At 40.7% G+C, this 23,274-nt stretch overlaps 1 protein-coding gene across 2 annotated transcripts in view; it reads right to left on the bottom strand.

Annotated features, from left to right (window-relative positions):
• Positions 1–23,274, bottom strand: part of hook1 (hook microtubule-tethering protein 1) — an 89,370-nt gene that overhangs the window by 6,191 nt on the left and 59,905 nt on the right. For both annotated transcript variants that reach the window (XM_073063073.1, XM_073063074.1), the window contains exons 16-19: positions 16,462–16,549; positions 12,244–12,275; positions 7,563–7,645; positions 3,674–3,774 (exon numbers count right to left, since the gene is read on the bottom strand). In XM_073063073.1, coding sequence (XP_072919174.1) covers positions 3,674–3,774; positions 7,563–7,645; positions 12,244–12,275; positions 16,462–16,549 — 304 coding nt within the window. The remainder of the gene's footprint in view (positions 1–3,673; positions 3,775–7,562; positions 7,646–12,243; positions 12,276–16,461; positions 16,550–23,274) is intronic.

Here is a 23,274-nt window from a genome sequence, read left to right on the forward strand (position 1 = left end):
AATGTCTTTGGACATTTTGATATAGAAACATAGAAAACCTACAGCACAATACAGGCCCTTTGGCCCACAATGCTGTACCGAACATGTACTTACTTCAGAAATTACCTAGGGTTACCCATAGCCCTTTATTTTTCTAAACTCCATGCACCTATCCAGGAGTCTCTTACAAGACCCTATTCTATCTGCCTCCACCATCGTTGCCAGCAGCCCATTATACGTACTCACCACTCTCTGCATAAAATACTTACCCCTAACATCTTCTCTGTACCTACTTCGAAGTACCTTAAAACCATGCCCTCTTGCACTAGTAATTTCAGCCCTGGGAAAAAGCCTCTGATTATCCACATGATCAATCCCTCTCATCATCTTATACACTTCCATCAAGTCACCTCTCATCCTTCATCGCTCAAAGGAGAAAAGGCTGAGTTCACTCAACCCATTCTCATAAGGCATGCTCCCCAATCCAGGGAATGTCCTTGTAAATCTCTTCTGCACTCTTTCTATGGTTCCCACATCCTTCCTGTAGTGAGGTGACTAGAACCGAGCACAGTACTCCAAGTGGGGTCTGACTAGGGTCCTATATAGATGTAACATTACCTCTTGACTCTTGAACTCAATCCCATGATTGATTAACGTCAATGTACCATATGCTTTCTTAACCACAGAGCCAACCTGTGCAGCTACTTTGAGTGTCCTATGGACTCAGACCCCAAGATCCCCCGATCCTCCACACTGCCAATAATTTTGCCATTAATATTATATTCTGCCATCATATTTGACCAACCAAAATGAACCACCTCACACTTACCTGGGTTGAAATCCATCTGCCACTTCTCAGCCCAGTTTTGCATCCTATCGACGTCCCGCCCTCCACACTATCCACAACACACTCAATCTGTGTCATCAGCAAATTTACTAACCCATCCCTCCAATTCCTCATCCAAGTCATTTATAAAAATCATGAAGAGTAGGGGTCCCAGAACAGATCCCTGAGGCACACCACTGGTGACCGATCTCCATGCAGCACATGACACATCTACAACCACTCTTTGCCTTCTGCAGGCAAGCCAGTTCTGGATACACAAAGCAAGGTCCCCTTCGATCCCATGTCTCCTTACTTTCTCAATAAGCCTTGCATGGGCTACCTTGCCAAATGCCATACTGAAATCCATATACCCTACATCTACTACTCTACCTTCAATGTGTTTAATCACATCCTCGAAAAATTCAATCAGATTCGTCAGGTAGAACCTGCCTTTGACAAAGCCATGCTGACTATTCCTAATCATATTATGCCTCTCCAAATGCTCATAAATCCTGCCTCTCAGGATCTTTTCCATCAACTTACCGACCACTGAAGTAAGACTCTCTGGTCTACAATTTCCTGGGCTATTTCTACCCCCTCTCTTGAATAAGGGAACAACATCTGCAACCCTCCAATCCTCGGGAACCTCTCCCATCCCCATTGGTGAAGCGAAGATCATTGCCAGAGGTTAAGCAATCTCCTCCCTTACCTCCCACAGTAGCCAGGGGTATATTTCATCCGGAGACTTAGCCAACTTGATGCTTTCCAGCACATCCTGTTTCTGAATGTCTATATGCTCAAGCTTTCCAGTCTGCTGCAAGTCATCCCTACAATTACCAAGATCCTTTTGCATAGTGAATACTGAAGCAAAGTACTCATTAAGTTCTTCCGCTATCTCCCCCAGTTCCATACACACTTTTCCACTGTCAGACATGATTAGTCCTAATTCTCATATCTTATCCTCTTGCTCTTCACATACTTAGACATTGCCCTTGAGCTTTCCCTAATCCTGCTCACTAAGGCCTTCTCATGGCCATTTCTGGCTGTCCTAATTTCATTCTTAAGCTCCTTCTGGCTAGCCTTATAATTTTCTAGATCTCTATCATTACCTAGTTTTTTTGAACATTTTGTTAGCTTTTCTTTTCTTATTGACTAGATTCTCAACAGCCCTTGTACACCATGGTTCCTGTACCCTAGCATCCTTTCCCTGTCTCATTGGAACGCAGAACGCCACGCAAATATCCCTTGAACATTTGCCACATTTCTGCGGTACATTTCCCTGAGAACTTCTGTTCCCAATTTATGCTTCCAAGTTCCTGCCTATGAGCTTCATATTTCCCCTTACTCCAATTAAACACTTTCTTAAACTTGTCTGCTCCTATCCCTCTCCAATGCAATGGTAAAGGAGATAGAATAGTGATCACCATCTCCAAAATGTTCTCCCACTGAGAGACACCTAACCAGGTTCATTTCCCAATGCTAGATCAAGTACAGATTCTTCTCTTGCAGGTTTATCTACATAGTCAGGAAACCTTCCTGAACACACCTAACAAACTCCAGCCCATCAAAACTCTTTGCTCTAGGGAGATGCCAATCAATATTAAGGAAATTAAAATCTCCCATCACAACAACTCTGTTATTATTACTCCTTTCCAGAATCTATCTCCCTATCTTCTCCTCAATGTCTCTGTTACTATTGGGTAGTCTATTAAAAAAAAGCACCTAGTAGAGTTATTGACCCCTCCTGTTTCTAACTTCCACCCACAGAGACTCAGTAGACAATCCCTCATGACTTCCTCCTTTTCTGCAGCCATGACACTATCTCTGATCAGCAGTGTCTCACCCCCACATCTTTTGCCTCCCTCCTTGTCCGATCTGAAACATCTAAAGCCCGGCACTCTAAGTAGCCAAACCAGCCAAGTCTCTGTAATGGCCACAACATCATAGCTCCAAGTACTGACCCACGCTCTAAGCTCATCTGCTTTGTTCATGATACTCATTGCATTAAAATAGATACTCTCAAACCATCAGTCTAAGTGTATCCCTTCTCTATCATCTGCCTATCCTCTCTCTCACATTGTCTACAAGCTTTCTCGATTTGTAAGCCAACCACCCCTTCCTCCATCTCTTCAGTTCAACTCCCACATATCCCGGGCATGTTCAGCATAAATATTTAGCAAAGGGTCACAACTCATGGTCCTCCTGGCATAAGAGTTGAAGCACAAACTACCAAAGTTATTTTAACCCACTATTATTAAAAAAGAAACTGACTCTAAATTTTAATTTTATGATTGTCTAGTATATATTCTATTTAATCTTATCTCCCACAACTGAAGTTGAGGACAACAGTCCCATCAGATAAGTAACTCTTTTTGAAAGTTGTATTCTTCACAAAATCTTAACATGCTTTATGTTCAATGTCAAATACTAAAGTTATATGGAGTTGAGATTTTGGATGGTTTTAATGAAGCATGGTTGATGGACTAGACGATCTGGAATGTTTTAATTATAATCAACAAAAAAGAGTGCATTTTTCCCAACATCAGGCAGCAAGTGAGAGGAAAAAGTAAAGAAATTGATGTGTTCAACTTGGAAAAAGTAACATGGGAATAAAAAATAAAATGTCTCCATTGCCCATAAGATCTATTATTTACCAAGAAAAAATCAGTTATCAGTAAAATAAATTAATGAAATTACTTTCCATATATCATCTCAGATCCATTCAGTCTGGCATTTTTAAAAATGTATATTTACTATCAGGCAACTCTCAGACTAAAAGTGAAAAAGAAGCAATGGGGAGCATCAATATAAAAATGCAGAATAACTGGCAAGTCAGAATCCACAAGTAATCTTGAAACGTGCACTCACATTACGAGCTTTCTCGAGGTACATTTTGTACCTTTCCTCCATTGCCCGCATATCTTCATCTTTTTTAGTTAATCCACGTTGCAATTCCTCAATACTTTGAGCTAGAATGATAAGATTTGCAATTTAAACTTGTTTAATTGCAATAAAATTTAATTGCATTTAAGGGTAAATGATACAAGTCTGATTTTTGATACATTAAATTGTTAGTAAAGGGTCATTATATCTTCATGTTTTATGTAAAATTTTATATAAGTGTCATACAATAGGAAGTTGAACAGCAACTTAAATTGTAAAAATTGTTTTATATGAACTGCAATGAACTCCTATTAAATTATATACTTATAAAGGATTTGAATGGTTTATAAAGACCAAGCATGGGACAGAATACAAATCCAACAGCACAATATAGGCTCATCGGAACTACAAAGCTGTGCCGAACATGTCTTTACCTGAGAAATTACCTAGGGTTACCCATAGCCCTCTATTTTTCTGAGCTCCATATACCTGTCCAGAAGTCTCATAAAAGACCCTATCGTATCCATCTCCACCACCGTTACTGGCAGCCCATTCCACACACTCACCACTCCCTGCGTAAAACACTTACCCCTAACATCTCCTCTGTACCTGCTTCCAAGTACCTTAAAACTGTACCCTCTCACAAATGCCATTTCAGCCTTGGGAAAAAGCCTCTGACTATCCACACAATCAATACCTCTCATCATCTTATACACCTCTATCAGGCCCCCTCTCATCCTCCATCGCTCCAAGGAAAAAAGGGCAAGTTCACTCAACCTATTCTCATAAGGCATGCTGCCCAATCCAGGCAACATCCTTGTAAATCTCCTCTGCACCCTTTCTATGGTTTCCACATCCTTCCTGTAGTGAGGTGACTAGAACTGAGCACAGTAATCCAAGTGGGTCTGACCATGGTCCTAGAGAGCTGCAACATTACCTCATAGCTCCTAAACTCAATCCCACGATTGATGAAGGCCAAGGCACTGTATGCTTTCTTAAACACAGAGTCAACCTGTGCAGCAGCTTTGAGTGTCCTATGGACTCAGACCTCAAGATCCCTCTGATCCTCCACACTGCCAAGAGTCTTACCATTAATATTATATTTTGTCATCATATTTGACTTACAAAAATGAACCACCTCAGCTTATCTGGGTTGAAATCCATCTGCCACTCCTCAGCCTAGTTTTGCATCCTATCAATGTCCCGCTGTAACCTCTGACAGCCCTCCACACTATCCACAAAACCTCCAACCTTTGTATCATCAGCAAATTTACTAACCCATCCCTCCACTTCTTCATCCAGGCTATTTATAAAAGTCACGAAGAGTAGGGGTCCCAGAACAGATCCCTCAGGCACTCCACTGATGACCGACCTCCATACAGAATATGACTCATCTCCAACCACTCTTTGCTTTCTCTGGGCAAGCCAGTTCTCGATCCACAAAGCAATGTTCCCTTAGATCCCATGCCTCCTTACTTTCTCAATAAGACTTGCATGGGGGGCCTTGTCAAATGCCTTGCTGAAATCCATATACACTACATCTATTGCTCTTCCTTCATCAATGTGTTTAGGCACATCCTCAAAAAATTCAATCAGGCTCGTAAGGCACGACCTGCCCTTGACAAAGCCATGCTGACTATTCCTAATCATATTATACCTCTCCAAATGTTCATAATTCCTGTCTCTCAGGATCTTCTCTATCAACTTACCAACCACTGAATTAAGACTCACTGGTCTATAATTTCCTGGGCTATCTCTACTCCCTTTCTTGAATAAAGGAACAACATCCACAACCCTCCAATCCTCGGGAACCTCTTCCGTCCCCATTGATGGTGCAAAGATCATTGCCAGAGGCTCCACAATCTCCTCCCTCCCCTCCCACAGTAGCTTAGAGTACATCTCGTCCGGTCCCGGTGACTTATCCAACTTGATGCTTTCCAAAAGCTCCTGTACATCCTCTTTCTTAATATCTACATGCTCAAACTTTTCAGTCTGCTGCAAGTCATCCTTACAATTGCCAAGATCCTTTTCCGTAGTAAATACTGAATACAGAGGTACTCATTAAAGTACCTCTGCTATCTCCTCCGGTTCCATACACACTTTTCCACGGTCACATCTTAATGGTCCTATTCTCTCATACCTTATCCTCTTGTCCTTCACATACTTGTAGAATGCCTTGGGGTTATCTTTAATCCTATCTGCCAAGGTCTTCTCATGGCCCCTTCTGGCTCTCCTAATTTCTTTCTTAAGCTCCTTCCTGCTAGCCTTATAATCTTCTCAATCTCTATCATTACCTAGTTTTTTGAACCTTTCGTAAGCTCTTCTTTTCTTCTTGACTGTTTACAACAGCCTTTGTACACTGTGGTTCCTGTACGATACCATCCTTTCCGTCTCATTGGAACGTACCTATGCAGAACTCCACGCAAATATCCCCTGAACATTTGCCACATTTCTTCCGTACATTTCCCTGAGAACGCTGTTCCCAATTTAAGCTTCCAAGCTTTTGCCTGATAGCTTCATATTTCCCCTTACTCCAATGAAATGCTTTCCTAACTTGTCTGTTCCTATCCATCTCCAATCATTATCTCCAAAATGCTCTCCCACTGAGAGATCTGACACCTGACCAATTTCATTTCCCAATACCAGATTAAGTACAGCCTCTCCTCTTGTAGGCTTATCTACATATTTTGTCAAGAAACCTTCTTGAACATGCCTAACAAACTCCACCCCATCTAAACCCCTTGTTCTAGGGACATGCCAATCGATATTTGGGATATTTAAGTAGTAGGAAAATATCTCTCAGTGAGTATGAATTTAAATGTATTTATTTCATGTTATTCTGATAAAGCACATAAACAGAGGAGAGAAGAACTTTATTTTATATAGCAACTTGCACAACTTCATGGCATCCCAACATATTTCTTCCTTTCTTCCTGTCATTAATGTTTCTTTTCATTGTTTACCTTTATCACAAATGATTTGCTAATTTTCTGTTTGCTGCTTATTCATTTTAAAGTCTGCTTTCTTAACTTGGCAATTCATTTGAAAGATCATTTTCTTAACATGTTTATGTGTTACAATGTCTTAAGAACTCGATAGATATGTGGTGGAAATGTGCATTACGGCCTGGTATGGGAACACTAACGTCTTTGAATGGTAAATCCGATAAAAGGCAGTGGATTTGGACTGGTGCCTCATGAGTAAAAGCATTGAGCACATGTATGTGAAACATTGCCGTAGAAAAACAGAATCCATCATCAAAGATCCTCACCATACAGGTATGCTCTTTTCTCACTGTTACCATCAGGCAGAAGGTACAGGTGCCTCAGGACCTGCACAACCAGGTTCAAGAAGAGTTACTACCTCGCAACCATCAGTTTCTTAAACAACAGAGGACAGCTACACTCATTTAAGGACTCTTATATTGTTATTTTGTGCTCGGCTCATTATATTATTGCTATTTATTTATATCTGTATTTGCAGTTTGTTTAGTTTACAGTACCCGATGTTTACACTTTATAGATCCTGTTTATAGTTATCTCGCTATAGATTAGCTAGGTATGCCTGCAGTAAAAGAAATAAAATCTCAGGGTATTATGTGGTTACATGTATATATTCTGTTAATAAATTTTACTTTGAATTTTGTGTTTTTGTTCTATTCTGCACCATCTTTTCCAAATCTCATACACAACACTTCCCAATCCTAACAAAAGATCAAAGATATGAATCATTATGCCTGCCTTCCTTTTTGCACAAATGTTATTAAACCTCATTTTTTTCCATTACTCCTATAGTTTGCTCACTCTTGCTAACATTATGACAACAATTCATTTGGAAGATTAGATCTCTCGAATGTAGTGATGTTTATACTTACATCTCTGCAGCAATTCATGCTGTAAGTCTTCAATACGCTCATTCTTTTTCTGTAGCTCATCTTGAGTTTCATGAAACTTCTCTCTAAAAACAAAATATTGAACAATTTAAACTATGAGAAAGTCTTGTTTGGATGTGAGCTAATTACTCCACATTTTTTCAGCTTAAATAGCCTTTGTTCTTCATCACGCATGCCAATTTCATTTTCAGTTCTGTCAGCGGCAAGTTGTGAAAAAGCCATCAAACCTATTGACTTTATCAGTAGCTACAAGCTACAACAAACTAAACTGAAAGCAGGTGAAAAGTTACAAATGTTTTGATCCTCTTAAACCATAAGACTATGAGACATTGGCAGAATTAGGCCACTCAGCCCATCGAGTCTGCTCCACCATTCCATCATGGCTGATCCCAGATCCCACTTAATCTCATACACCTACCTCCTCATGTCCTTTGATGCCCTGATTGATCAGGAAATGATCAACTTCTGCATTAAATATATGTACAAGCTTAGCCTCCACAGCAGTCTGTGGCAGAGCACTCCACAGATTTACTATTCTCTGGCTAAACCAATTCCTACTTACTTCTGTTCTAAAGGGTCACACCTCAATTTTGAGGCTGTGCCCTCTAATTCTGGATACCCCCACCATAGGAAACATTCTCTCCACATTCACCCTATCTGGTCCTTTCAATGTTCAGTAGGTTTCAATGATATCCCCGAGCATTCTTCTAAATTCCAGTGAGTACAGGCCCAAAGTTGCCAAACGCTCCTCATATGTTAACTCCTTCACTCCAGGAATCAGCCTCATGAATCTCCTCTGGACTCTCTCCCAATGACAACACATCCTATCTGAGACATGGGGCACAAAACTGTTGACAGTACTCTAAGTGTGGCCTGACTAGTGTCTTACAAAGGCTCAACATTATCTCATTGCTTTTATATTCTATTCTTCTTGCTTTTATTTCCTATTCTCCATTTGCCTTCTTTACCACAAACTCAACCTGTAAATTAACCTTCTGGGAGTCTTGCATGAGGACTCCTAAGACCCTCTGCACCTCTGATGTTTGAACCTTCTCCCCATTTAGATAATAGTCCACATTGTTGCTCCTTTGACCCAACACTGTATTCTATCTGCCAATTTTTTGCCCATTCTCCCGATCTGTTTCAGTCTTGCTGCAATCGCACTGCTTCCTTAGCACTACCTATCCCTCCACCTATCTTCGTATCATCCGTAAACTTTGCCACAAAGCCATCAATTCCATTATTCAAATCATTGTTAAACGATGTGAAAAGCAGCAATCCCAGACCCCTGAGGAACACCACTAGTCACTGGCAGACAACGAGAAAAGGCCCCTTTTATTCCCACTTGCTGCCTCCTTCCTGTCAGCCACTCTGCTATCCATGCCAATATATTTCCTGTAATGCCAGAGGATTTTATCTTGTTAAGCAGCTTCATGTGTGACACCTTATCAAATGCCTTCTGAAAAGCCAACTAAATAACATCCACTGCCTCTCCCTTGTCCACCCTACTTGTTAGTATATGATCAATAGAAAGCTTGAATATAAAACCCACAGCCCTGTCATATAGAACGATGGAGATTCACAGTCCCCTATGTGATGAAATCTCTCCTAATCTGCGTCCTAAAAAAACTGTTTTATCCTGATATTATGCCCTTTAGTTTCTAAAGGCAATGAAACTGGGTGAGAAAAACATTGCTTGCTCAATATAATCTCGTCGACAAAAAGTGTTAATGGATAAAAATCACAGAGTCCACATAAAACAATTTGTGTTTTATTCAATGCCTCAACGTTAAGAATCCATATGAAAGGTAAATCAAACTACAATTTTTCATCCAGTACCTCCCATATGTTTAAACCAATTTCACACCCTTCTTCATTCTGTGAAACAAATCCATTCTACTAGCTTTAAAAACTGGTTTTCTAAATGTTGGGTGAATTGATGGCTAGTTTACTTGATATAAGATCAATTCTGCCAGCTGGACAACGAACAACTTTTAAAGTCAAAGGCTTGAACAAATGTGAATGCAGAGCAATTAAACATTTGTCAGTATGTTGTGAGACTTATTCATTTCCACATAAAGCAGAAAGCAATTGAGATCAGTCTAGTTTGAGCTTTCCCTGATCATGGAAATTATACAGGAATGATAAATGCAGAGAACATGGATTCTTTAGTTGCGCTTTTTACCTACTGGTGCACATGTATAAGAAGAAATATTATAGTAATTGGATTATGACAAGGCAAACAGAAAATTAAAACTACAGGCATCTGGTGACCCTATGGTCTACGTTTTGGAAGCCAACTTTAGAACATCTTTCAAGAGGGTGAACACTTTCAAGGTGTCACGCCCTGATGGTACACCTGGTAGGGCTTTGAAAACTTGTGCCAACTAACTGGCGGGTGTGTTCAAGGACATTTTTAATCTCTCACTGCTTCAAAAGGGCAACAATCATACCAGTGCCCAAGAAGAGCAGGGTGAGCTGCTTCAACAACTATCACCCGGTGGCACTCATATCTACCTTGATGAAGTGCTTTGAGAGATCGGTCATTGCTATAATCAATTCCTGCCTTAGCAAGCACCTGATCTCTCTGCAATTTGCCCATCGCCACAATACGTCTGCCCCAGACACAATCTCATTGGCTCTCCACTCGGCTGTGGATCACCTGGGCAATAGCAACATCTATATCAGGCCACCGCTGATTGACTACAGCTCAGCGTTTAACCCAATCATACCCTCTGTTCTAATCAACAATATCTAAAACCTGGGCCTCTGTACCACCCAACCTAACTGCACCCTTGACTTACGCACCAGGATACTGCAATCTACGTGGATTGGAAGTAACATTACCTTGCTGACAACCAACACTGGCACACCTCAAGGATGCGTGGTTAGCCCACTGCTTGACTCACAACACCCATGATCGTGTGGCTAGGCACAGCTCAAATGCCATCTATAAATTTGCTTACGACACTATTATTGTTGGCAAAATTTCTGATGGTGATGAGGAGGCATACAGGAGCAAGCTAGATCAGCTGGTTGAGTGGTGTCACAGCAATAACCTTGCACTCTACATCAGTAAGACCAAGGAATTAACTGTGGACTTCAGGAATGAGAAGTTGAGGGAACATACACCAATCCTCATTGAAGAATAAGAAGTGGAAAGGGTGAGCAGGTTCAAGTTCCTGGGTGTCAACATCTCTTGAAGATTTATCCTGGGCCCAACATATTGATGCAATTACAAAGAGATAGACAGTGGCTATATTTCATTAGGAGTTTCAGGAGAATTGGCATGTCAGCAAAGACATTTGCAAATTTCTCTGGATGTACCATGGAGAGGATTCTAACTGGTATGAAGGGGCCACTGCACAGGAGTGGAAAAAGCTGCAGAAAGTTGTAAACTCAGTTAGACTCACCATGGGCACTAGCCTCCCTAGCATTCAAGACATCTTCAAAAGGCAATGCTTCAAAAAGGCGCCATCTATCATTAAGAACTCCCATCACCCAAGACATGCGGTCTTCTTATTGCTACCATCAAGGAGGTGCTACCAAGCCTGAAGATACACAATGCTTCTTTCCCTCCACCATCAGAATTCCAAATGGACAGTGAACACATGACACTACCTCGGTATTTTCTTTTTTGTCTACCTTTGCACTACTTATTTAATTTAAATAATTTTTCTCACCCCTTAAGTGTAGTGTGTATGTGTGTTTTCCCTTCAATCTCGGGTCCTCTTGCAGAGGCCTGGGAGCTCGAGGGTTCAGCACAGTATCCTCGCTGTCCCAGAGGCCTGACAGGACAAGCCACTGCACGGGATGTACCAGTGCCAGATAGCAGAGGTGGTTGACATAGGAAAGTCCTACCAATGGCTGGAAATGGCAGGGTTGAGGGGCATAACAAAGGTGCTGCTCATGGCTGCAAGAGAACAGGTGCTGAGCACAAGAGTCATAGAAGCAGGGGTTGATCACACCAGACAAGACCCAAGATGCAGATTATGCAAGGAATCCAGTGAAACCATCCAGGACATAGTAGCAAGAAGCAAGATGCAGGCAGGGACAGCATACAAGTACACCGAACGCACAACCAAGTTGCAGGAATTGTGTACAGGAATATCTGCGCAGAGTATCGATTGGACACTCCCAAGTTCAAATGGGAAACACCTAAGAAGGTAGTGGAGAATAGCAGAGCTAAGATCCTGTGGGACATCCAAATACAGACTTATCAGCAATACTGGCAAACCAACCAGACATAATATTAGATAAGGAACAGAGGAAATGAGTATATATACACACATATATACACACACACACACACACACATTAATACATACATATATTTATTGTAATGAACAGTTTTTATTACTATGTATTGTTATAATGTATTGCTGCTACAAAACTACAAATTTCACATCACATTCCAGTGATATTAAACCCGATTCCAATAATTAAATCTGTCCTGATGCAGGATTTTGACTTGAAATGTCATTTCTACCTCTGCCTCCTCAGACGATGCCTGACCCATTGAGTTCTTCCAGCAGTTTGTTTGTTTTGTTAGTATCTGCAGTATACTATGTCTCCTTTATAATTAAATCTACATACTTTCAAATGCAGTGATAGTTTGGGAACTATTAAATAGACAATAAGATTTTTTTAAAAGTTTACTTACAGATGTGCATCCAATTTCTTTAGTTCACTACACTGTAAAACAAGACAAAGCAAGTAGTTTCACATGATACTCCTCGACTGTAGAGTGTGTAATTCAAATATATTTAATCATATTTAAACAAATCTGTGCTAATGAACACAAATGTGTGCTAATGAACAAGTCAACATTGATTTTATAGCTATACAAAGCAGATTAAGATGAAATTATTATGCTTACAGTTATCTTACAGACTGCAGTCATTCATAAAGCAGTTATTACAAGAAGCTACAAAATGCAGAAACACATCATGATTAATGCAAGTAGTGAAAATGTACCAACTTCAGTTTAGTTACGATTACATCTGTCTACTTTTCCTATACCTTTTTCTTAAGGTTAATGGCATATGATAATAAAACATAGGCTGCTGAAAGACATCAAGATTGCATATTTGCGATATGAAAATAATTAAATTGCCCGGAGTTGATTTTAATTCAAATACCTTCCTCATGTTTTAGAATTTCTAAGATATACTTTATAAACATTTCAATATACACTCATCAACACATACTGCTGTCAACCATATGAAATGCACATTGCTGCAAAATGAATCCTGGGACAATGTGCATTTGATGTAATTCTAATCATTTCTGTGTTATATACAAGTAAAAGTCTGCAGCTCTACTTCCTTCATCATAAATCAACTAATAGACTGTCAATAAGCATACAAGACAAATCAGGTCTGGCAACTAACAGACCTCACTAGTGGTCACACAAAGGCAGAAGTCCATATCTGGAAACTCTAGCTGGTGATTGTACCTATGTTGCCTAAAGTTTGCCTACCACAAGTGAAGGAGCGAAAACAGGCACTTAGCAAATTTTGAATGAATTATAGAGAGCCACAACAGGTGTGTTGCACATGGCAAATCTATAGTGGCATGCAAAAGTTTGGGCACCCCTGGTCAAAATTTCTGTTACTGTGAATAGTTCAGTGAGTAAAAGATGAGCTGATCTCCAAAAGTCATAAAGTTAAAGACAAAACATTCTTTTCAACATTTTAAGCAAGATTAGTGTATTATTTTTGCTTTGTAGAATTTCAGAGTGAAAAAAAGGAAAGGAGCACTACGCAAAAGTTTGGGCACCCCAAGAGATTTGAGCTCTCAGATAACCTTTTACCAAGGTTTCAGACCTTAATTAGCTTGTTAGGGCTATGACTTGTTCACAGTCATTGTTAGGAAAGGCCAGGTGATGCAAATTTTAAAGCTTTATAAATACCCTGACTCCTCAAACCTTGTCTCAACAATCAGCAGCCATGGGCTCCTCTAAGCAGCTGCCTAGCACTCTGAAAATTAAAACAAATAATGCCCACAAAGCAGAAGGCTATAAGAAGATAGCAAATCGTTTTCAGGTAGCCATTTCCTCAGTTTGTAATGTAATTAACAAATGGCACTTAACAGGAACAGTGGAGGTCAAGTTGAGGTCGGGAAGACCAAGAAAACTTTCCGAGAGAACTGCTCATAGATTTGCCAGAGAGGCAAATCATAACCCCCATTTGACTGCAAAAAACCTTCAGGAAGATTTAGCAGACTCTGGAGTGGTGGTGCGCTGTTCTACTGTGCAGCAACACCTGCACAAATATGACCTTCATGGAAGAGTCATCAGAAGAATGCCTTTCCTGCATCCTCACCTCATAATTCAATATCAGAGTTTGCAAAGGAACACCTATGCAAGCCTGATGCATTTTGGAAACAAAACCTGTGGACTGATGAAGTTAAAATAAAACTTTTTGGCTGCAATGAGTAAAGGTTTGTTTGGAGAAAAAAAGGTGCAGAATTTCATGAAAAGAACATCTCTCCAACTGTTAAGCATGGGGTGGATCGATCATGCTTTTGGCTTGTGTTGCAGCTAGTGGCACAGGGAACATTTCACTGGTAGAGGGAAGAATGAATTCAATTAAATACCAACAAATTCTGGAAGCAAGCATCACACCATCTGTGAAAAAGCTGAAGAAGAAAAGAGGAGGCTGGCTTCTACAACAGGATAATGATCCTAAACACACCTCAAAATCCACAATGGACTACCTCAAGAGGCGCAAGCTGAAGGCTTGCCATGGCCCTCACAGTCCCCCGACCAAAACATCATCGAAAATCTGTGGATCTGTTAATCAGCCACTTGAGCCTGCTCCACTATCCAATAACACCATGGTTAATGCAACAAAATCTTCCTTCTACCTCTCTTCATGTCTTGATTTCCTTGTAATTTAACTGTTAGCCAATATATTCAATAACATTGCCTCCAAAGCTGTGAGTAAAGAATTCCCAAGACTTACAAAATACTGCTTATCTGCTTCTGAAGTACAATAACCCTTAATTGGAAATCATGCCACCCTCCTTCTCAGTTCTAGATACCTCCAACTAATGTAAACATCTTCTCAGTGTCCATCCTGTCAATCCCTTCAGAAGGTTTCAATAATCACCTTGCATTCTTCTAAACTGCAATTATTACAGGTCCAACCTGCTCATGCCTTCTTCATATGGCAGTCCCTTGGATCCAGGACTTGACTCAGTGAATGCTCCCTGCTGTTATACACATTCTTCCTTGAATGTGGAAACTAAAACTTACTTAGTACCCAGGTACAGTCTCACCAGAACCCTGAAAGTTGCATCAAAAAATCACTACTTTTATCAATCATACCATTTAAAATGAAGGCCAACACTTCATCCGGCTTTTCTAACTACTATTATACTTACCTGCATAATAATTTTTTGTGACCATGGACTTTGCACCTGCTTACTTAACCTATCTATATCGCTTCACATGCTCCTTATAACACATTAAAAAGTGCTGGAGGAGTTATGCAGGTCAGGCTGCATCTATGGAAAGGAATAAACAGTCGAAGCTTCTGGCCAAGACCCTTCATCAGGACTATAAAGAAAGAGGGAATAAGCCAAATTCTTCTCTCTTCCTTCAACATACAGTAGATTCATTCTGGTTTCTTCCCCCTTTCTTTCCTGCCCTGATGAAGGGACTCAGCTCAAAATGTTGACTGTTTATTCATTTCCATACATGCTGCCGGACCTGCTGAGTTCCTCCAGCACTTTGTATGTGTTAGTTTGGGTTTCAAACATCTGCAGAATCTCTTGTGTTTATGATCAGGTTCCTTGTATCCTCCTCACAACTGCAAATCCACTAACCTTTGCATCATCAGCCTATTTGGCTCTAGAAGACTTGGTTCCATTATCCAAATAATTAATATACGGTACATTGTAAAATGTTGAGACTTCCTCTGGCACCCAATTTGTTATTACCATTCTAATGCAGTCCAGATCAGTATCCAACATCACATATTGTTGGCATGTTATGCGCTGTGTAGTATGACATGTAGGGCAATCATGGTTTTTCCATGTCTATGATTGTTCTTGGTAAATTTTTTTCCTTCTCTGTCCATCACTTCCCTCTGGTGCTGCTCATCCTTCCCTTTCTTCCATGGTCTTCTATCCTCTCCTATCAGATTCCCCCTTTTCTAGTATTTTATCTCTTTCACCAATCAACACTCCCACTCTTTACTTCACCCCCTTCCTCTCTCCCAGTTTCAGCTATCACCTACCACTTTGTACTTTTGCCTCCCCTCCCCCCACCATCTTACCCTGACTTCTCCTCTTCCTTTCAAGTACTGATGAAGGGTCTCGGACCAAAACGTCTACTGCTTGTTCTTTTTCATCGATGCTGCCTGAGCTCTGAGTTCCTCCAGCATTTTGTGCATGTTGCTTGGATTTGCAGCATCTGCAGATTGTTTCATGTTTGTTTTTCTATAGAAGTAATTTGCGATTGCTTTCTACTGGGTAGTGTCTTTGTAAGAATGGTGACTCTAACCATTATCAATATCCTTCGGAGATTGTCTGTCTGGTGTCAGTGGTCACATAACCAGCACTTGTGATATGCACCCGCTGCTCATGCGACTATCCACCACCTGCTCCCATGGCTTCATATAACCCTGATCAGAAGGACTAAGCAGGGCTACAACTTGCTCAAGGGTGACCTGTAGGCTAGCAGAGGAAAGGAGTGCCTCACACCTCCTTTGGTAGAGACATATCTCCACCCAGCTACCCAACATCACACATAGATTCAACATTTGCTCTGTCATAAATTCTGAAAAATGTTCTTCAAATAGCTGATAAGTCCAATAAACTATATTTTCCATTGTAAACATTATTTAACCTTAATTTACTTTCACTCACTCACTTCTTCGGACTTTGTGCCTTGCTCCTGCAATAATCGCTGGAGATCTTCTACTTGATGTTGCAGTTCCTGCACACGCTGATTTTCAAGCCTGCATATGTTTAAAGAAAAGCAAATAGAAAATTGCTTGTTTAAACCAATTATTACTTTGGACCTTCCTGCCATTTAGGATCTTTAATTAAAGTTATCTGTTCTCGGTTCTTATTCCCTGCATTCATTCTTATTTATTTTTGGGTATTTTGGTTTCCCAACAAATGTATTTCCAAATCGGCTCTTACATGAGCCTACATTTCTACTTTCACAATCATATCTAAAAACATAATAGGCTCTGAGACTGTTCCAGATAGGTCTAATGTGAACTTGAGGAACAATACCTCAACCCCTGTCTTGGCATGTCGCAACCTTCAGGACTCTGTATCAGAATGAGGCAGTTCTGCTGTAAGTTTTTAAGGTCATCCAACAGCATTTACATCCACTGTGATGAAGTTCTTTAAAAGGTTGATGATGATACATATTAACTCCTGCCTAAGAAGTGAATTGGACCGACTCTAATTTGCCTACTGTCACAACAGATTAACAGCAGATGTTATTTCATTGGTTTTTCACAACTCTGAAACATCTGGACAGCCAAGATGCATACATCCAGATGCTCTTCACTGACTAAAGTTCAGCATTCAATACTATCATCCCCTCAAAAGTTCAAGAGCTTCAAGACCTTAAGCCTCAATACCTCCTTATGCAACTGGATCCTAAGTTTCTTAATTTGCAGGCCAGTCAATTTGAGTTATCAACAACATCTCCTCCAGAATTTCCATCAGCACAAGTGCACCACAAGGCTGTATGTTTAGCCCCCTGCTCTACTCACGTTATAATTATGACTGCGAAGCTAAGCACAGCTCCAATGTCATAGTTAAATTTGCAGATGGTGCCATTGTTGTTAGCCATATCAAAGATGGTGATGAATCAGCATATAGGAAGGAAATTGAAAATCAAGCCGATTGGTGCCACAACAACAACCTCCCACTCAATGTCAGCAAGACAAAGAAAATGACTATTGACTTCAGGAGGAGGAAACCACAGGTCCATGAACCAGTCTGCACTGGGGGGGGGGGGGGGTGGAATCAGAGATGGTGAGGGCCAGCATCTTTAAATTTCTCGATGTTATCATTTCAGAGGGCCTGCCCTGGTTCCAGCAAGCATCATTATGAAGAAAGCAAGACAGCACCTCTACTTTCTTAGAAGTTTGCAAAGAATTGGCATGTCATCTAAAACTTCGACAAACTTCTATAGATATATAATATATGCCTGTAATGCCACTGGCATTTAGGGCAGCAAGGAAGATCCTCCATCTTTGGTGGTATTCAGGGCTTCCTTCATCGTGTTAGTAGCTTTCACTCATTTACACTACGGTTAGTCATGCAAGTCCCAGCTGGAGACTTCCTTCATCGCACTTCCTTCAGCGAATAGATGTATTCGCTGTTTCAAACTATAGATGTGTAGTGGAGAGAATATTGACTGGTTGCACCACAGCCTGGTCTGGGCACACAAATGCTCTTGAATGAAAAAACTACAAAAAGCAGTGGAAAGAGCCCAGTTCATTGTGGGTAAAGCCCTCACCGCCACAGAGCACATCTACATGGAGCAGCAACCATTATCAAGAACCACGACTATCCAGGCCATGCTGTCTTCTCACTGCTGCCATCAGGAAGAAGGTCCAGGAACCTCAGGACTCACACAACCAGATTCAGAAACGGTTATTACCCTTCAACCACCAGGTTCTTGAACCAGAGGGGATAACTTCACCTGTGCCATCACTGAACTGCTTCCACAACCTATGGACTGCCTTTCAAGGATTTTTCATTTCAGGTTCTATATATGTCATACTTTTTCTTTTGCATTTGTGCCATTTGTTGTATTTTGTATATTCATTGTTCGTCCATCCTGTTGGGGGTGAGCTTTCATTGATTCTACTGAGTTTCTTGTATTTCCTGTGAATGGCCACACGAAAGTAAGTCTCAGGATTGTATAAAGGTGGCATATAAGTAGCTTTGAAATTTGATCTGTAATATTAATTCAGTCTTTTTTCTCAAGACAAGCCTGATGTGGTGGACATTTCAAGCATTTTCAATTGTTTTCAGGTAAAGCTGCAGCTGCGATTTACATTTCACAGCTTTCATATGGCCTTTTATTCTTCCTCTCTCTTTTTCAACTGGCACTCATTAATCTTTTAACTATAGAACTTCATTAAAAATCAAAGTCAATTACACACTGACCTCACTGTCTCAGTGCTTTTCCCTTTGCCTCACCCATCTTTCTCCTTGAGCTTCAATGAATTAAAATTAACTTGCTTTCTAAAATAAAATGCTGTAAATGCCCAGATCTGATTATCCCTGTTTCTTGCTCCACAGATGCTGCTTGACCTGATTAATGTTTCCAGCACTTCATGTTTTATTTCATATATTTACTTGGCCTTAATTTCTTGCTTCTAGATAGAACTGTTAATTCTGTACACGTGGTAATACGAAATATTGGGGCCAAAGTTAAGAAATACCATCCTATGCTGTTAATTCTATATAATTTTAACTATGCTGTTGTGGCAAGTGTTAAAATAATTTCAACAGGTTCAATTATTTCACTATGAGAAGCTAAAGTCAGATGATTCCGTATTACAGTGGAGTTAAGGGAATTACGGAAGCATGAGAGAGAAGCTGAGAATTAAATGGAAAAGAACACTGGCAGAGATGACAGCAGAGCAGCAATGGCTGGAATTTCTGGAAACAATTCGGAAGGCACAGGATATATACGTCCCAAACAGTAAGTATTCTAAAGGCATGAAGACAACAGTGGTTCACAAGAGAAGTCAAGGCTAACATACAAGCCAAAGCGAGTGCATATAATAGAGCAAAAATTAGTGGGAAGTTGGAGGATTAATAAGCTTTCAAATACCAACAGAAGACAAATAAAAAGTCATTAAAAAGATAAAGTTGGAATTCTAAAGTAAGCTAACCAATAATAAAGATTCCAAATGTTTCATTAGATACATAAAGTGTAAAAAAGAGGCAAACGTGGATATCGGACCGCTGGAAAATGATGCTGGAGAGGTAGTAAAGGGGGGAAGGAAATGGCAGATGAACCAAGTATTTTGCATCATCCTTCAATGTGGAAGACACTAGCAGTATGGTGGAAGTTCCAGGTGTCAGGGGGCATGAAGTGTGTGAAGTTACCATAACTAGACAGAAGGTTCTTGGGAAACTGAAAGGTCTGAAGGTAGTTAAGTCAGCTGAACCAGATGGTGTACAGCCTAGCGTTCTGAAAGAGATGTCTGAAGAGATGTGGAGGCATTAGTACTGATCTTTTAAGAATCACTAGATTCTGCAATGGTTCCAGAAGACTGGAAAATTGCAAATGTCACCTGACATTTCAAGAAGGGTGAGAGGCAGAAGAAAGGAAATTATAGGCCAGTTAGTCTGACCTCAGTGGTTGGGAAGATGTTGGAGTCGATTATTAAGGATGAGGTTTCAGGGTACTTGGAGCCACATGATAAAATGGGCTGCAGTCAGCATGGTTTTTGCAAGGGAAATTTGCCTGTCGGAACTCTTTGAATTCTATGCTTTCTATGTTTAATAACAAACAGGATTGACAAAGGAGAACTGGTTGATGTTTTGTACTTGGATTTTCAGAAAGCCTTTGACAAGGTATCACACAAGGCTGCTTAACAAGATACGAGCACATGGCATTACAGGGAATATTTTAGCATAGATAAAGCAGTGGTTGGCTTACAGGAGGCAAAGAAATAAAGGGAGCCCTTTCTGGTTGGCTGCCGGTGACTAGTGGTGTTCCACTGAGGTCTGTGCTGGGATTGATTCTTTTTACGTTATACATCAATGACTTCAGATGATGGAATTGATGGCTTTGATGCAAAGTTTGCAGAAAATATGAAAGTAGGTGGAGAGGCAGGTAGTTCTGAGGAAGTAGAGAGGCTACAGAAGGACAGACAGATTAGAAAATAGACAAAGAATTGGCAAGTGGAACACAGGGTCAGGAAGTATATGGCGATGCACTTTGGTAGAAGAAATGAAAGTGTTGACTATTTTCTAAATGGAGAGAAAATACAAAGAACTGAGGTACAAGGGGACTTGGGAGTGCTTGTGCAGGATTCCCTGAAGGTTAATTTGCAGGTTGAGTCTGTGGTGAGGAAGGCAAAACATCACCGCCTCTCTCCCAGATGAACTCAATCGCTTTTATGTTAGGTTCAAGGTCACTAGCTCTGAGCCTCTGAGGAAAGCCATTGCTACAACCTGCAAACTGGTCAACTCTGAGGCTGAGGTACACAGATGTTTCCAACGAGTGGACAGTCGCAAGGCTGCGGGACCACGTGGCATCCCAGGGCGAATACTTAGGATGTGTGCAGCACAATGGGCAAGTGTATTTACAGACATTTTTAATCTCTCCCTCTCCCAGTTTAGAGTGCCCTCCTGCTTCAAATAGTCCATTGTCCCATTGTCCTGACCATTGTCCCTGTACCGAAAAAAGACCAAGGTAACATGCCTGAATGACTGGCATCCTATTGCACTCACCTTAATAATAAGCAAATACTTTGAGAGGCTGGTCAAGGATTACATCTGCAGCTTGCTACCACCCAAACCAGACCCACTACAATTCGCCTACCGACACAACTGATCGACAGATGATGCAATAGCCACTGCTCTACATACTGTCCTTACACATCTGGAGAAGAAGGATGCTTATGTGAGAATGTTGTTCTTGGTTCAGCATTCAACATCACAGTTCCATCCAGGCTCGACAAGAAGTGCAGAGACCTTGGCTTTGACCCTGCCTTGTGCAGCTAGATCCTGGACTTCCTGTCAGATCCAGGAAGGTTGTCGGCAGGTTGTAAGAGTGGGTTTTCTCACCTCCAACCCTCTGACTCTCAATACAGGAGCCCCTCATGGCTACGTACTTTAATCCCTGTATACCCATGACTGTATTGCCACCCACAGCTCTAATCTGCTAATTAAATTTGCTGACAGCACTACATTGATTGGCTTTATCTCAAACAATAACGAGGTGGCCTACAGGGAAGAAGTCATCTCTCTGACACAGTGGTGTCAAGAAAACAACCTCTCTCTCAATGTCACAGAAACAAAGGAGCTGGTTGTGGATTACAAGAGGAATGGAGACGGGCTAACCCCCATTGACATCAATGGATCTGGGGTTGAGAGGGTTAACAGCTTCAAGTTCCTCGGCATCCACATCACCGAGGACCTCACATGGTCTGTACACACCAGCTGTGTTGTGAAAAAGGCACAACAGCACCACTTTCACCTCAGACGGTTGAGGAAGTTTGGAATGGGCCCCCAAATCCTAAGAACTTTCTACAGGGGCACAATTGAGAACATCCTGACTGGCTGCATCACTGCCTGCTATGGGAACTGAACCTCCCTTCCAGCACATCTGTAGTTGTGAACTTCCCATGATTCAGGCATTTATAAGGACAGGTGTGTAAAAAGGGCATGTAGAATAATTGGGGACCCAAGCCATCCCAACCACAATCTATTCCAGCTGCTACCATCCAGGAAGTGGTACCGCAGCATAAAAGCCAGGATCAACAAGCTTCTGGACAGCTTCTTCCACCAGGCCATCAGACTGATGAACTCACGCTGATTTGAGTGTACTCTATATTACATTAACTGTTATATTTATTATAAATTATTATAAATTACTATGATTGCACTTTGCACATTTAGATGGAGACATAACATTAAGATTTTTAATCCTTGTATGTGAAGGATGTAAGAAATAAAGTCAATTCAATTCAATTTTGAGGACTAAAGTATAAAAGCAAGGATGTAATGTTGACACTTTATAAAGCACTGGAGTATTGTGAGTAGTTTCCGGCCCTTATCTTAGAAAGGATGTGCTGAAACTGTAGAGAGTTCAAAGGAGGCTCACGAAAATCATTCCAGGTTTGAACGGCTTGTCATATATAGAGTGTTTGATCGCTCTTTATCTGTATTCACTGGAATTCAGAAGAATGAGGAGTTACCTCATTGAAACCTATCGAATGGTGAAAAGCTATGATAGAGTGGATGTGGGGAGGATGTTTCCTATGGTGGGGGAGTCAAAAAACAGAGGATACAACCTCAGAATAGAGGGACATCCTTTTTGAATGGAGATGAGGAGGAATTCTTTAGCCAGAGTGGTGAATCTGTGGAATGTGTTACACAGGCAGCTGTGGAGGCAAAGTCTGTACATGTACTTAAGGCAGAGTTTGATAGATCCTTGATTGATCAGGGATTGAAGGGATACGGGAAGAAGGTAGGAGATTGGACTAAGAGGAAAAATGGATCAGCTGTAATGAAATGGCGGAGCAGACACGATGGGCCAATTGCCTAATTCTGCTGCTATGTCTTATGGTCTCATGTCAGAGGATACCAATTTATCGGAAAATAAAAATTATATTAATGGTCTGGCAGAAGTCAAAAGCAAAATATCTTGTTCTCACTCATACACGTGAAGAACTCTTCATCTCAAAGTTGTCTCAGCATGACTGTCATTTTTTAAATTCTCTATTAAACCCCTTGTTACTTTGACTTTTGTTGATCATTATTCTTCTATTATATTCTTCCCTAACCTTTCTGTTCTTCCTTTGCATTATCATTTGATTCAGCTAGTCCTCTATGGCATGTCCCACTTTTCCATTGAGACTAGTTCCTTCTATATCCTAGTGAAATTAATTATGATTCATTCTTAACACTTTGAATTCACTTTTGCTTGTTTCATTTCAAAACAGGTAACAAAGTCTATTTTGTATTG

Source organism: Hemitrygon akajei, chromosome 12 (genome assembly GCF_048418815.1).
Source record: "Hemitrygon akajei chromosome 12, sHemAka1.3, whole genome shotgun sequence".
Taxonomy (NCBI): Eukaryota; Metazoa; Chordata; class Chondrichthyes; order Myliobatiformes; family Dasyatidae; genus Hemitrygon; species Hemitrygon akajei.